The sequence below is a fragment of the Phalacrocorax carbo genome, chromosome 16 (genome assembly GCF_963921805.1).
Source record: "Phalacrocorax carbo chromosome 16, bPhaCar2.1, whole genome shotgun sequence".
NCBI lineage: Eukaryota > Metazoa > Chordata > Aves > Suliformes > Phalacrocoracidae > Phalacrocorax > Phalacrocorax carbo.
The window spans coordinates 2,559,181-2,572,219 of record NC_087528.1 but is presented as its reverse complement, the minus strand read 5'-3'; the positions used below and the strand labels follow the sequence as shown (position 1 = coordinate 2,572,219).

At 52.9% G+C, this 13,039-nt stretch overlaps 1 protein-coding gene across 7 annotated transcripts in view; it reads right to left on the bottom strand.

Moving 5' to 3' along the window:
- The window catches only part of CACNA1G (calcium voltage-gated channel subunit alpha1 G), a 152,420-nt gene that overhangs the window by 75,853 nt on the left and 63,528 nt on the right, over positions 1-13,039 (bottom strand). For all 7 annotated transcript variants that reach the window (XM_064466938.1, XM_064466943.1, XM_064466936.1 and 4 more), the window contains exons 8-10: positions 10,728-11,538; positions 10,595-10,639; positions 8,817-9,181 (exon numbers count right to left, since the gene is read on the bottom strand). In XM_064466938.1, coding sequence (XP_064323008.1) covers positions 8,817-9,181; positions 10,595-10,639; positions 10,728-11,538 — 1,221 coding nt within the window. The remainder of the gene's footprint in view (positions 1-8,816; positions 9,182-10,594; positions 10,640-10,727; positions 11,539-13,039) is intronic.

The window sequence follows — 13,039 nt, the reverse complement described above, 5'->3', positions numbered from 1 at the left end:
AACAGGAGCCAGACCACGAGTCCTGGGGCAAAACACAAGAAATTCTGATGAATGGAAGCAGCTCTTAACAAGATAAAGTGCCCTTTTTTTTGCCCTCTCCCATGCCCAGTTCCCCATCATTTGTAGCTCATGGCCATGTCCTCAGTCAACCAACGAGCCTTCTCCATGCCCTACCCTCATCGCACCCACGTTATTCCCCCTGCCTTGGTGCACCCGCTGAGCAACAGCCCCCCGAAAAACCACTTTGGTTCCCTTCAGTAAATACAGCTCCTCTTAGCTCCAGAGCCGCTTGCTACTTTATAAATAGAAACTCAATCCACACATATTTTCAGCGATGACATTCATTGTCTTTGGGGCTCCTTAAAAGGCATCAGGCTTTTGCTATTGTCCTGGGTCCAGCAGCACGAACCTGAGCCGTGCTTAATTGGAGCCTGATAGACTGATAGGCTTTCTCTACTCATCCTTTGCCAAATTGGCTAAAGAAAACAATTCAGAAAGTAGCAGGATTGCAGCGGTTTTTGCTCTGCTCCTCCTGGGGCTGGAGACATGGAAAGGGCAGCGTGCTCACTGCTCGGTGGGCTGGAGGAGGACTGCTGGGAAGTTCAGGATTTATAGGCTTTTATTAAAAGGAAATGACTTTGATGGACAAGCAAACAAGTCCAGTTTCATCCCATCACCACATGGGAAAGGAGGATTTTGTTACAGGCTGAATGGAGGCTGAATATTTCATGCCACGGCAAGTAATGCTGTAAGAAAGGGAGGAAAGCAGCTTTCATTTCAGAGAAATCAGAGCTGTCTGCACAGGAGGGACCCCCCTTCCGCCACCGCCGCTAATCTCCTCACCTTCCACCCGTTCTTCCCCCGTTCCAATTAACAGATGTCCCTTCCCACCCCACACCTGCAGGAGGAAGGAGCTGAGTCCTACGGACGTGGCATCTTCTAGTGCAGGACCTTCCTCTCCATCACATCCTTGCTGAACAACCATGGAAAACCACCGAATTCCCCAGCCCTGACTGCCTGTACAGGGCCGTGTCCCCAGGCACCTCTGCCTCCTGTCCACACTGAGCCTGGGGTGCAAATGAGGGGACGAGCCCCAAGCACGATGGAGAACCTCATCAGCCAACCCTGAAGGAACCTGCCATGAACCATCCCTGCCCAGGACCATGAACAGGACCTGCAGACCATGCTCTCCTCCCCCAGGCCCTGGGGCTGGGCTTTCTTTACCACTCTCAGGAGGCACAGCAGATATTCTTGCCTGAAATCCTTATCTCTCTCAGTCTGAGATTTCTGGATGAATATTATCCCAGAATATGCAGGAAAAACATGAACTGGCTCATCCCTCTGCCCAGGTTTCGAAGGAGCTTAAGCTGAACAAAAGCTGCATTTCCACTTGGTCACACCTTGTAAGTACTTGAGATTTAAAGCCCTCTATTGCCAGTTAATCTAAACCAAGTTTGAAACTTATCTCTGCATTAGTACTTGAGAAGGTACCGGGGGAGGGAGGAAATAAAAAAAGAGAAAGAAAAAGGCTGTCTCTGTATGGCTCCCGCGCAGTTCTGCTGAACCCGGGTTTCTGATGCTGGTAACGCTATCTCTAATGCTGACAGGCGTCCACAGGGGGAAAGTCGGTCGTTTCCTAACATCAGCAAAAACCCAATTATAACCAAGAGCTCAAATCTAGCAGGAACAAGGGGAAAAGCGCTCGGCTCCTGTCCCTGCTCCTGCTGGGGGCTGAGCGGGGTGGGAAGGGGCTCTGCGAAGGAGACGGGTGGCAGCGGGGCAGAGTCATGGGCACCACCGGCATCGGGACCAACCTCTACCAGCAGAAGCAGGGGAAAAAAAGTGGACTGAGCCCTGGGAAATCACCAACAATCAGCAACCAGGAGTGCTTACAGATGAAAGCGTTTGCTGGTGCAAGCTGAGGATGCTCCAGAGGCTCTAGCTGAGTTTGCTGGCTCCTACCCAAAGGGGAACAACAATAATCCAAGAAGGAGCAGAGAGAAACGCCCGGCTATCTGCAGACAGCAGCGATTTTTCATCCACGCGGGGATGAAGCGAGTTTCGAAAGCACACATCATTTTCCCATTTCACTGAGCCAGAGTCTCTTCTCAATGCTGCCTGAGCAGAGATAACACGAGGGTACGGATGGCAGCTGAAACAACAGCTGTAATGATAGGATCTAAGGCAGCCCAAGTATTTTCAGTCTCTGAACTAAATTAACAGGAAAGGATTGACACTTACAGCTCCCCATCCAGGGAGCTGAAGAAAACTTTAGCAGATGTCAAGGAATCCGCATAGGCTCATCCCTAAAGCATGCAGAGAACTGAATTATCTGATAAAAAACTCATACACTTTCCAGTTGCATGAAATCTCATTTAATTTTCAAATCATTCAGTCTCCAGAACCAGGATAAAGTCTGCCTTATAGGCAGAGCCCTTTTTTTTTTTAAACGACTATGAGGGCTGTGGCATCCCTGTATTTTCATGACACTCTGGAAGAGCTTCGTGAGCAAATCAATCAAAACGTGCGAGTCCCTACAAGACCTCATAAACCCTTCAAATCACTGAGGAGTGGAAGAACCCCTGAGGTCCATAAAAAGAATTACCCCCAATAACAAGCAGAGAGCTGGTTTTGAAGTCAGTGATCCTAGTGATTAACAGCTCTGATGACTTCCATTAGCATTGACTTGACTCCTCCAGCCTCCAACAACAAACCGTTAATAAGAGTAATTTCTGCTTAAGCAGGAGCTAATTGAATACGGCAGGTACAAATCTATAGGGCACCTCATTTTCCTACCGTGGGAGTGCCCTATGCAGCTGCAGCACTGAGAAATTAAGTTGCCGCTAGCTAGAAGCCCTGCGTTGGGCAAAGCCAGCAGACACCGATGGAGGGAAAGCCTTGCTGTGCTGCCAAAGCTTTGATCACTTGGCTAAGAGGAGCTGGCACAGGGCTGGAGAGATGTGTAATGGAGTTAAATAGAGACATGGGATATGCACCAAGGTGGAAGTGGAGATATCTCTAGGAAGAGAAGACAGCGCATGAATGCGGGGCCTTGCGAGCTCCTGGGGAGAGCCCAGGGCAGATGGGGGTTGTCTGGGGAAAGGCTGTCCCATTGATTTAAGGGATGCATGCACACGCCTAGGTGCCCTCCTGAATCAAAGCCTAATGAATCAGGTTCATACAGGGAAGCATCAAATTAGAAATTCCACCACAATGAAAAGTTGAGCTATACTGTTAAGGCCACAGTTGGAGTAAAGCAGCCGGGGAGCAGGGTTAAGGGGGTACAGCACTGGTTTGCGTCGGTGCATGACGCAGAGCCCCTGGCGCGGCACCAGCTGCTGCCTTGTTCTGGGACAGGTCTTTGCGTCCCTGCACTCGCAGGAAGCAATTCAAGAGAGGTACAAGAGATACCAAAAATATTTTACAAAAAAAGGATTCCCTTCCTTGCTGACCTGGAGGCCTGACACAAATCCACACACACGAAAACAGCCTAAATTTAGATGTCCTGGATCAACCTGACGTGGAGCCGTGGAGGTGGGAGGGGACACGGTGTTGCCCACGAGCACCCTATGCAGCCAGACAAGGGCAAGCTGGGCAGCATGCACCCTGCAAGCTGCGGCTCATCCCCAGACCCTCCACAGCCTCATCAGGAGGCAAACGAGCACTTGGCAAGATCTCATTTGGCACACAGGGACATCAAAGGAGCAGCCTCCATATGCCCAACAAATCTGCAGCTGCCCTCCACCACCCCTGCAGCCAGTAATAAAACGTTCAGCTTGAAACTGGTGGAGGTTAGAATGCTCTTAGCCACCAAGTCCTGGGAGTAAAGTGCTTCTGATCCCCAAACACCCTTATTTCTTGAGGCAGTGCTCACAAATGGATCCAGACCTGCTCCCCTCCAGCCTGCCCAGCACTTTGGACACCAGCACAGACTCAAGCACCCCAAGACCTGGGGCACCAGCCTGCCACATCCCCACTGTCCAGCTCTGTTACATCACTTCTCCATGGAGCAATCAAATTTTCCTCCCACATGGAGAAATCAATCAGTGGGTGTCACAACAGCTAATAATTTGCAGTTACCTTCTTCCCTGCACACTGAATTCAGGCAGAAGCAGAAGTACATAAATACCATTTGGGTGACTATTATTAATGCTTGAACCTGGAGCCTAATGGTTCCTCCACACCGGCAGGTTTTCTAATGGTGCTGCAGTTACTGACCCTTCACCTCCCCTCTCGATCATCCTGGATACCTGAAAATTTCACATCCTCTGATGCTGATTAGGAAGACTCCCATGTTCTCCAGCCTCGGCTGTTTACATAAATAGACACTTTAATGCCTTTCGCCAGCAAGCTTTCCTTTGACGCTTTTGGCACAGATGGTTGATATTTCCATGCCGCAGCGGCTCTTAGATCCTAACGTTACCAGTGACAACTTTACATCATCTGTACTGTGTACGCTCTGGGCCCCTGCAGCGGGATGCACTGGGAATCCAGCCTGAGAGGCTACCATGGGCTGGGGCTGCTCCTGCCTTCCGCAGATGGAGTTTGCGCGCCTTGGTTTGGGGCACTGCTGCTTTGTGGATTCCTACAAGACCTTGCTGTAGCTGGGGGTACTCCCCCAGTTATCCTCCTACCAGGGCGATGTCAGGCATCACCTCTTCCCACTTCCTTGAAGAACTGCCTTCCACGGATGGCCAGTTTTTCTCCTTGGGTGCTGTCCCGGAGTCATTCACCCATGTCATCTCTCCAATTTGCTTTTAAGAATTAATAAAAGGTTCTCTACAGGTCTGAACCAATTTCCTCTTCCTTCCTCCAGAGACACCAGAGTTTTGGACCACTCTACATCCACGTCCCCACAAGCTCCAGCCATGGATTTGAACCAACTGCAGCTTTGGGGAGGCCAGGGCTCTCCAGTCTCTTGTTATGTTAACAATGGCAAAACACCGCAGAGACGGCGGCTGAAATTCAAGCGCTATTTAAACAAATGAATATGTAGGGTATAGTTCATACAATGCGAGTTCAGACAAGGAAAATCGGAACAGCCAGGCAGCTCAATGCAAACCAGATTTTGAAAACAAAAACAAAACCCCAAAGCCCTTCCTCAAGGAAGCCCTTGCTGAATTCTTTCCCCTGCTGAGGAGTCCAACATCACGCCTTGTGCTAAAGCCTTTGCATTTCACTCCAAGGAAGGATTTGGAGAAAAAATAAAAAGGCAGCAGCACACGGAACACAGTCTGGCTTACAGCCAGGGCTGGGGGGAAAGCAGCACAGAAACCCTCTGGTTTAGCAGTGCATTTTACTCCTGCTCTGTGGCAGACAAGCTTTTGCAAAGCCCTAGCCATTTGAACCCGCAGCACTGCAGAGTCCCAGCTTCCCTAGGGCGAATCAGTCAATTGGTTCAACAGTGTATTTAAAATCCCCCAGAGCCTACCTTTAAATCACCTTTATATTCCTCTACCCAAAGCTAATAGTTTCTACCTGCATTTTGCTTCATCTCCGTAGAAAAAACAAGCTATTTAGCAGTGACATTAATAATCCGCAGCAATCTGCTTGTCATTTCCCTGATGGAAAATTTCACACTGCTGCCCAGCAGCAACGGCATGGTGAGTGCTATGTGCACCTCCAACCCCTCCGCTTTCCTCCCACTAAACCCAGCGGCTGTGCCGAAGGCAAGAGTCCGAGCTGGACGGGTGGGGAAGACGGGCAGAAAACACCGAGTTAAGCCCGGTCAGGTGCACCTACAGCTCACGCACGTGCAGGAACCACGTGGAAGCAACCCGATGCTCAGTGAGAAAGTCAGCAAGCTCATGTGAGAAGGAGCTTAGAGGAAACCCAGCTCCTGAGCCCCCAGCCATAAGACGGTAAAATATTTGTTGATAATTACTTTACTGTGGAAGGTGGTCTATGGAGAGCTTCAGGAGGGAAGGTCCTTAGGTAGAAGATGAACTCCTGGGGACATGAACTACCTTTTCTATGTGCATCCAGCACCACTGGCCATGGGTGCGCAGTCTGGCCAGGTTGACTGATGGGTGAATGCAAAGAAACGGCAAGAGGTGGGCCAGTGTTTTGAACACACTCCAAATTTCTACTCATTTTGAAGTGCCTTCAAACCACGATTTTCATCCTAAATATCCCAACTTGGCCTTCTCTGGTTGATGAGTCTGTTAAGCACATGACTGTAAAGACTATTTCAGTCTTTGAGGCATCTTCCATGGAAAAAAGCAGGTCTCTTCAGGATGCCTGTCCCACGGTGAGCTGCAAAACCTCCAGAGGAGCATACTTTTCTGCCCTGGCTATATTGAGGACCTCAGCTGACCAGCACATGTTCTGAAGTCAGGATGCTCTGGTGGTCCCAGATCTGCTGAATCCCACCCAACACTGCTAGGGACAGCTGGGAGGGCAGAAGCCTTCCTCCTGCCAGCGTAACCACCAGCCCATCCATCCTCCCATGCAGTAGCTGCTAGCATGTCCTCTCCCCTCTGGCAAGGTGCTGGTAAACAACACAAGGCTTTTGACATGGCACCATAAAACATGTCCTGAAAGTATTTATCCTAATATAGCCTGGTGTGCCCAGGGTGGCCTCATGTGAAAAGCCCAAGAGGTAAATATTCATTAAATAAGCAGAGAGCTTAATATAGAAAGTCATGGAGTCAAGTACTCTTCAAGTCCCCTCACGTCTTTGCAAACATCAGCCAATGAAGATAAATTTGGTGTGGTTGATCACTTGCACTTTTAGGAAAGGCTCTTGTAAAAGAAAAAAATCATGTTTCACTGCCTGGTCCAGCATTTCTCCCCTCTAATTCCTGCTCTCATAACTGTCAGATTATGAAACTGCAGACTATAAGCCTCCCGAGTTTACAGAAAAACACCTCTCTGCTCTCTGCCGCCGCTTTGAGCAGATGAACTAATAAAAACAAGCTCCACTATTCACTCCAAACGCTTGCAAGAAAGGAATCTGGAACAGTAGTAGCTTCAAAATACCGTCAAAGAAAGCAACCACCCACAGCGTCTGGAGTCCCCCCACGCTTATCAGCTCCCTTCACCTTGTTACCCGAAAACCACCACAAAAATCTGCCTCTTCCCATCCAGCTGCCTGCTGAGAGGCGCCGCTGGCCGGGGCAGAGGCCAGCACCCCACTGCCTTATTTCCCCCAAGCCAAAGAATTAAGGAGCGGTGCTGCCTTTAGGGTGTTTGATGATGGGAGCTTGCTCGGGCACCCATCCCTGGTGGGCTGGTCCCTCGGTACGCACGCAGGAGCCTACACCAGCACCTCCCAAAGATGCTCCTGGTAAAGGGCGACAAGCTCTGACAATCCACCCCTTGGACAGTGGCAGCAAAGACACGGTGGACCTGCTTTCACCCCTCAGCCGAAGCAGGAATAGGACTGTTTATTGGTTTCCTGAGCCACCTCCCGCCAGGCTCTTAGGAGGTGATCTTCCCGATATTATTAAATAAAGGTGGAATCACTCAAGCTTCCCCGCAGAGCTCCCACCAAGGGCAGCACGTGAAGGGGAAACATGCAGGACTTCAGAGCACATCGCTGTTTAATGTGTACTGAAAACAAGGGTTAGCCAGCCAGACTGTATTAGGATGTCAGGGAGAAGGCGCTGGCTGGAAGGGACACATTTAGTACAGCCGCGTCTCCCTGGCGTTCGGTCATTGAGGCATTAATGCCATGGGAGGACACGGGAATTTGGAGCCGGTCTGCAGCCACTGCCACTGGGAGCTGTGGGAGAAACACCTCTGTGTGCAACTGCGAGTGACTCTGCAAATACAAAACGTGCCAGGAAGGGAGAACTGCAAACAGCCAGGCTCGAGATGCAAGGGAGTTCCCAGCAAAGGCTGGTGCTGGGACAGGGTCTGTCTGGGAGGCGAGAGCTCTGGCATCCCGGGAGAAGCACCATGCCAGGCTGGCCGCTGGGAGCCCTCAAGCACTGGAAGGGTATATAACACGGTTTTGCAGCATCCCAGCATCCCTGCTAATAAACTCTTCCCCCCAAATCCACTGGAAGCGTGCACCTGCAGCACCAAGCCATCCCACGCCTGCAGCAGGACCAAGGGCACCGTGTCAGGCGTGCTGCCGGCAGAGCCACAAAACCTACGTGAGACCAGACCGTGCAAAAACCTCTCTAAAAGCAGAGCTCTTGTCATCCTTATAGAGACATTTCAAGAACAACGTGGCAACTCCTTTTCTTAATGGCTATATATAGGGAAAAGCTCTGCTAGGTGACAAGTGTGCGAGGGGCTGGAGCAGAAGCAGCCTCTTGCCTGCAAGGACTCAGATAATCGAGCAGAGGAATAGCCAGCAATGAGTCTATTTTGGACTCAGCGTGCTGTTGTTGGAGCATTCACTGGGGAGGCAAAGGCATTTGTTACCTCCTCTCCAGGGACTGCAAATTCAATAGACTTCTCTGCCTGCAGCTGCACCGACCGTGGAGCCCGCAGCCGCCGGCAGTGCCACTAGGACTGCTGGGCTGGCACAAACCCCGTGACAAATGCTGCTCCCTCTCCTTGGCCCCTGCACCACAGAAACCAGCAACGCGTGGCGATGCCCACGTGACGGCGGTCTCGGCACGGTGCCGAGCATCCCTGGCAGGGCCGGGATGCGGGAGCTCACGCAGCCAGGTGCCAGCCAGGTTGATCACTGCCTGCAAGCTGGATGCGGGCTCAGAGGAGAAAAAACAGCCCTGCTCTGTCCTCGGACCCTTCCTACAGCACCCCAGTGCCTCTCGCCCCAAACCATCGCGCTGGCAGCTGGATTCGGATAACACCTCCCACCTCCCCGCTGCACCGGGAGCTGCCAGGCCAGCGCTCACCTGCTCGTGGTACTCGATCCCCATGCTGAGCGTGTTGATGAGAATGGCTACCATGATCCCACGGCCAAAATATTTGCTGTCCACGATCTTCCGGAAGGTCTCGCACACCACGTGCCAGAAGGCCAGCACCCGGCTGGTTTTCCTGGCCCGGGCTCTGCCCCGCTGCGGGTCCCGCTGGTCGCTGTAGTGGGCGTCCTGCGTGAACTCGTAGACCCCCTCGCTGTCCGAGTCGGCCGTCTCGTTGTCTGTCAGCTCGACCTCGCTTGCCAGCGCCTTGAGGCAGTAAGGGCAGCCCTCGGGGTTGCAGGAACCGCCGTCCAGCTTGGTGCAGGGGCTGGAGATCTTGCAGGAGCTTTGGCAGGGACCTGAAATGCCAGCAGGGCAGGGGCAGGGCAGCCCGTCAGCCAGGACACGGGGGCTGCAGGCAGCCACGGGAGCAATCCCCAGTCCCCGTTAGCACCAAGCTGTTGCCCTCAACAGGACAGGCATTTCCTAAAGGGAAACGGGCTCCTGTTGGGTAAAGGATACCTAGGCAAAACCTGGGCCCCCCCAGGCGCCTTCTCTGCAGTTACAAAGCCCTCTTTGCTGCCCCCAGGCAGACATTGCCACCAGCCCGGGACCCCTAGCCCATCTCATCATACCTCTGGCCATCGTGGCTAGGAGAAAGCAATCAGCTCCCCTGGCCCTGGCAGGCTCTAGGCCATAATTAGTGGGAGCGCTGCCGCCAGCAGCCTCCTTTCCTGCTCCTGCTGTTTGCTGATGCTCCAAAATCACCAGCTTCCCCCTCCACATGCTGCCCCCAACGACAGCTCCCAGCTGCCAGGTGGCTCCCGGGTGACAATACCAGCAGGATATTCCCCCAAAATCCCACCAGCTGGCTGCCAGGGGAGAGGCTATTGGCAAAGCACGCTCCTGACTCATGCACAGCAGCACACAGCAGTGCGAATAAAAACCCAGCGTTAAACCATCTCAGGGCCCAGCTCTGTCTATTTAGTCTCTAGGCACCTCTGGGTTAGGGGCAGGACTTGGTCTTTTCCCTGCAGAGCTCCTGGCTGGAAAGGTCAATTCTGCTGAGGAGGGGTGGAAAAGGCATTGACTGCCTGGGAAAGCTTGGCCAGAAACACTTCTTGGATGCTGAGGGGGTTTGGACTAGACTGGCCTGAGCTTCCAAACCTCAGGATGTGGAGGGGGAAAGAGCATCTTGTGGTGAAGGTATGAAACCCCCGATCCAGGAAAGCTCCATTCTGTGTCTGGCTCTGTTACAGGCTTCCTGAGCAAATCACTCCGGGCAGATTTTTAGTACTCGGCATCTGCGATTTCCATTGAGCACTCGTGCAACGCAGACGATCTCCGCGAGCCTCAGGCCCTGCGGGGAGCAGAGCTATGCAGTGCTCAGGGATGTGCTGGGACATAGATCTGGAAGGAGTCCATCCCCAAGCTCTGCAGCAAGCGGTGGGCAACGCAGCCACCTCCAACCCCTCTGTTTAGCAAGGAAGGGACGTGGCCATTTGGAAGTGGCCAGGCTGGGCTCTGGCTCTGTTTGGTGTCACTGAGCCCAGTTCTAGCTGATTTGGGGAGTGCAGGGATTTGGGGAGTGTTCCCTGTAACTGCAGAATTCATTTGACTGGGAGGAGATGGGATGGGAAAGAAGGCGGGTTCATTAAAACATTCGTTTCTCTTGGATTTTTGCAAGTATGAAGTCTGGGAAATTGAAACCTCTCTCCTAGTTTTGGCTGTAAGATGCCTTAGGTATGTCAGAAGATTCATGCTGGCCTCACCTGGAAAGCCATCGCCTTTCTCTGTAACGTGGACTGAAAAAAACCCTGCAAAGATTCAGAAAGAGAAAGAAATTGGGTCATAGCTCGTATTTCTGCAAGACAATCCCAAACTGTAGTCCAGCCCCAGGCTCACCCGTACTCTGCGTCTCCAGCAGCTTGTGCATGGTGCTGTACGGCCCGGGCGGGATGTTGAGGCTTGTCAGGGTGCTGCTCCCGGCACCGACCGCCACCTCCGCCAGGCTCTTCTCTCTCAGCATCTCATGGGAGGTACTGGGGTGCACCGTGGGGTACACCTTGCTGCCCACGATGTTCTTGGGGATTCCCTCCGGGCTTGGCAAGCCGAGGCCTGGCTGCTGGAGGGATGACCGGCAGCGCACCGGCTCGAAGTGGCAGTCGGCGTGGTAGATACTGTGGACAGACTCGGTGTTGCTGGGAGCAGTGCTGGGGGCCCCGTGGGGGTTCGGTGCTGAAGGGGGGAGCATCAGCCGGTTGGTCCCGTTGTGGAGCGAGCTGGTCTCCACGTCACTGATCTCCGGGCTGGCGCGGGGCGCCCGCAGGTTTCCGTTGCCCAGGTGATAGTGGTGGTGGTGGTGGTGATGGTGGTGGATGAGGTGGTGCACAGAGGACCTCTTCCTGCTCCGGCGCTTCCCGGCGTGCCGGTCGGCCCCCGCCTTGTTCACAGGGCTGGTGAGGAAGCCCATCCTCACGCCCGCCACCCGGTAGACCTCCACGAGCTGCTTGCTGCCTTTACGGGCAATGTAAACCAGGTACTTGAGGAGTTCGTCGTAGCAGCTGCCTGGCTCCGAAAAGCTGGCGAGGGTGCTGGCGTTGGACAGGTAGCGCACGCGCTGCTCCTTCATCAGCTGGCTCTCACGCTGCTTCGTCTCAGAGAACTGCGTTGCTATCACCACCAGGCAGAGGTTGATCATGAAGAAGGAGCCCACCTAAGGGGACAGGAGCCATCAGCCACCTTGGGGTGGTCATGTCCACCCCACAGCCCCGGCTCACCCCACACCCCGCTGCAAGGAGGGGGGGGCAAACCCCAGCCAGCCCCATCTCCTGCGGCGCCCGGCAGGGACCACTGGCCGGACCGCGGAGGGGCTGACCCACCCCCAGAGCTCCCGCCCTGGGGACTCCCACGCCCGCACTCCACGGAGGACGTCAGAGATCAAAGACGAGAGAAGATTATTTTGACAAAAAGCTTTTGCTCTTTTAAGACGGTGTTTTTCTCTCCCCGCAGACAGCGGTTGTAATTATCACAATTAGCGGCATTACGATGAATGCACTGAGCCTTCCTGATAGGAACGTTTTTTCTGGCAGTGTGTGGGCAGCTTGTGAGCAGATCCCTTTCCCCTGCTAACGGGATTTGCGGGTGACTGTTACGCAAGGGCATCAGCAGCCTGTACCCACAGCTTGGAGATTTGATTTCCAACCAGGGTTTCACGAGGTTCTGCCTTCTGCAGAGCCCAGCCTGGATCACACAGAACTACTGACGCGCTAAGGGGCTAGGACACGCCGCTAACGTTACTTGCGCGGCATCTGGAAAAGTACTGCTTGCCCTTCCTCTCCATTGTTTTGGGGAGGCTGAGAGCAAGGGATTGTTTCTTTTTTGGGGAAGCTAATAGATGAACCAGAAAAAGCATCATGGACTAAACAACCTCCTACCTTCTCATCAGGGTTTGAGTCCTGGTTTGATGAGGAGCAGAAATCCCCACAATGGCCTAATGGATGACGTGCAGCTATTTTGCTGGACTTAGTCCAATTAGACAGCAAGAAAGGGACTCATCTCACTTATCTCAGCTACATCTGAGTGAGGCACCTAATGATCCTTTAGAGTCAAGAGAGAAATAGGCACATCAACTCTGCAATGCATCTAATTTATTTTGGATGTCTACCTTCGGAGGAGATGAATCACCCCCTTAAAGCACCTATTTTTCTCCCTTGATGAAAAAGGGAGTCTAGACAACGAGCTCAGCCAGTCACAGTAGACAATTCTGCTTGCAGAGATGGAGCCCATCATGGAGCCCACCCCACAGAAACTCTTTGTTGGGTCCTTTGTGGGTGGTCTCAGATGACACTGTGACGTGTGGGTGGGCTGCGGGCAGGAATCTCTTCCCTCCTTTCTTAACGTGCTCTCTGAAGTTTGGGACTGTTTTCCTGAAGTGTCCCCTCTGCACCAAGGACCCAGCCAGCTGGGTGCTTCAATATGGGGGGATTTCTGGGCAGCCTCCTCCCCTTCCAGAGCTCAAAACCTGACCAGGGCAAATTTGCCTACTTTTAAACCTAAATTCAAGGCGGCAGCTAAGGGAGAGGACCTTGGAGCATAAGGAGAGAAGTAGTAGAAACAGCAGCAAGAGAAATGCATCCACCCCAGCTTAAGCACATCTTTCCATCTTTCCTTCCTTCCTTCCTTCCTTCCTTCCTTCCTTCCTTCCTTCCTTCCTT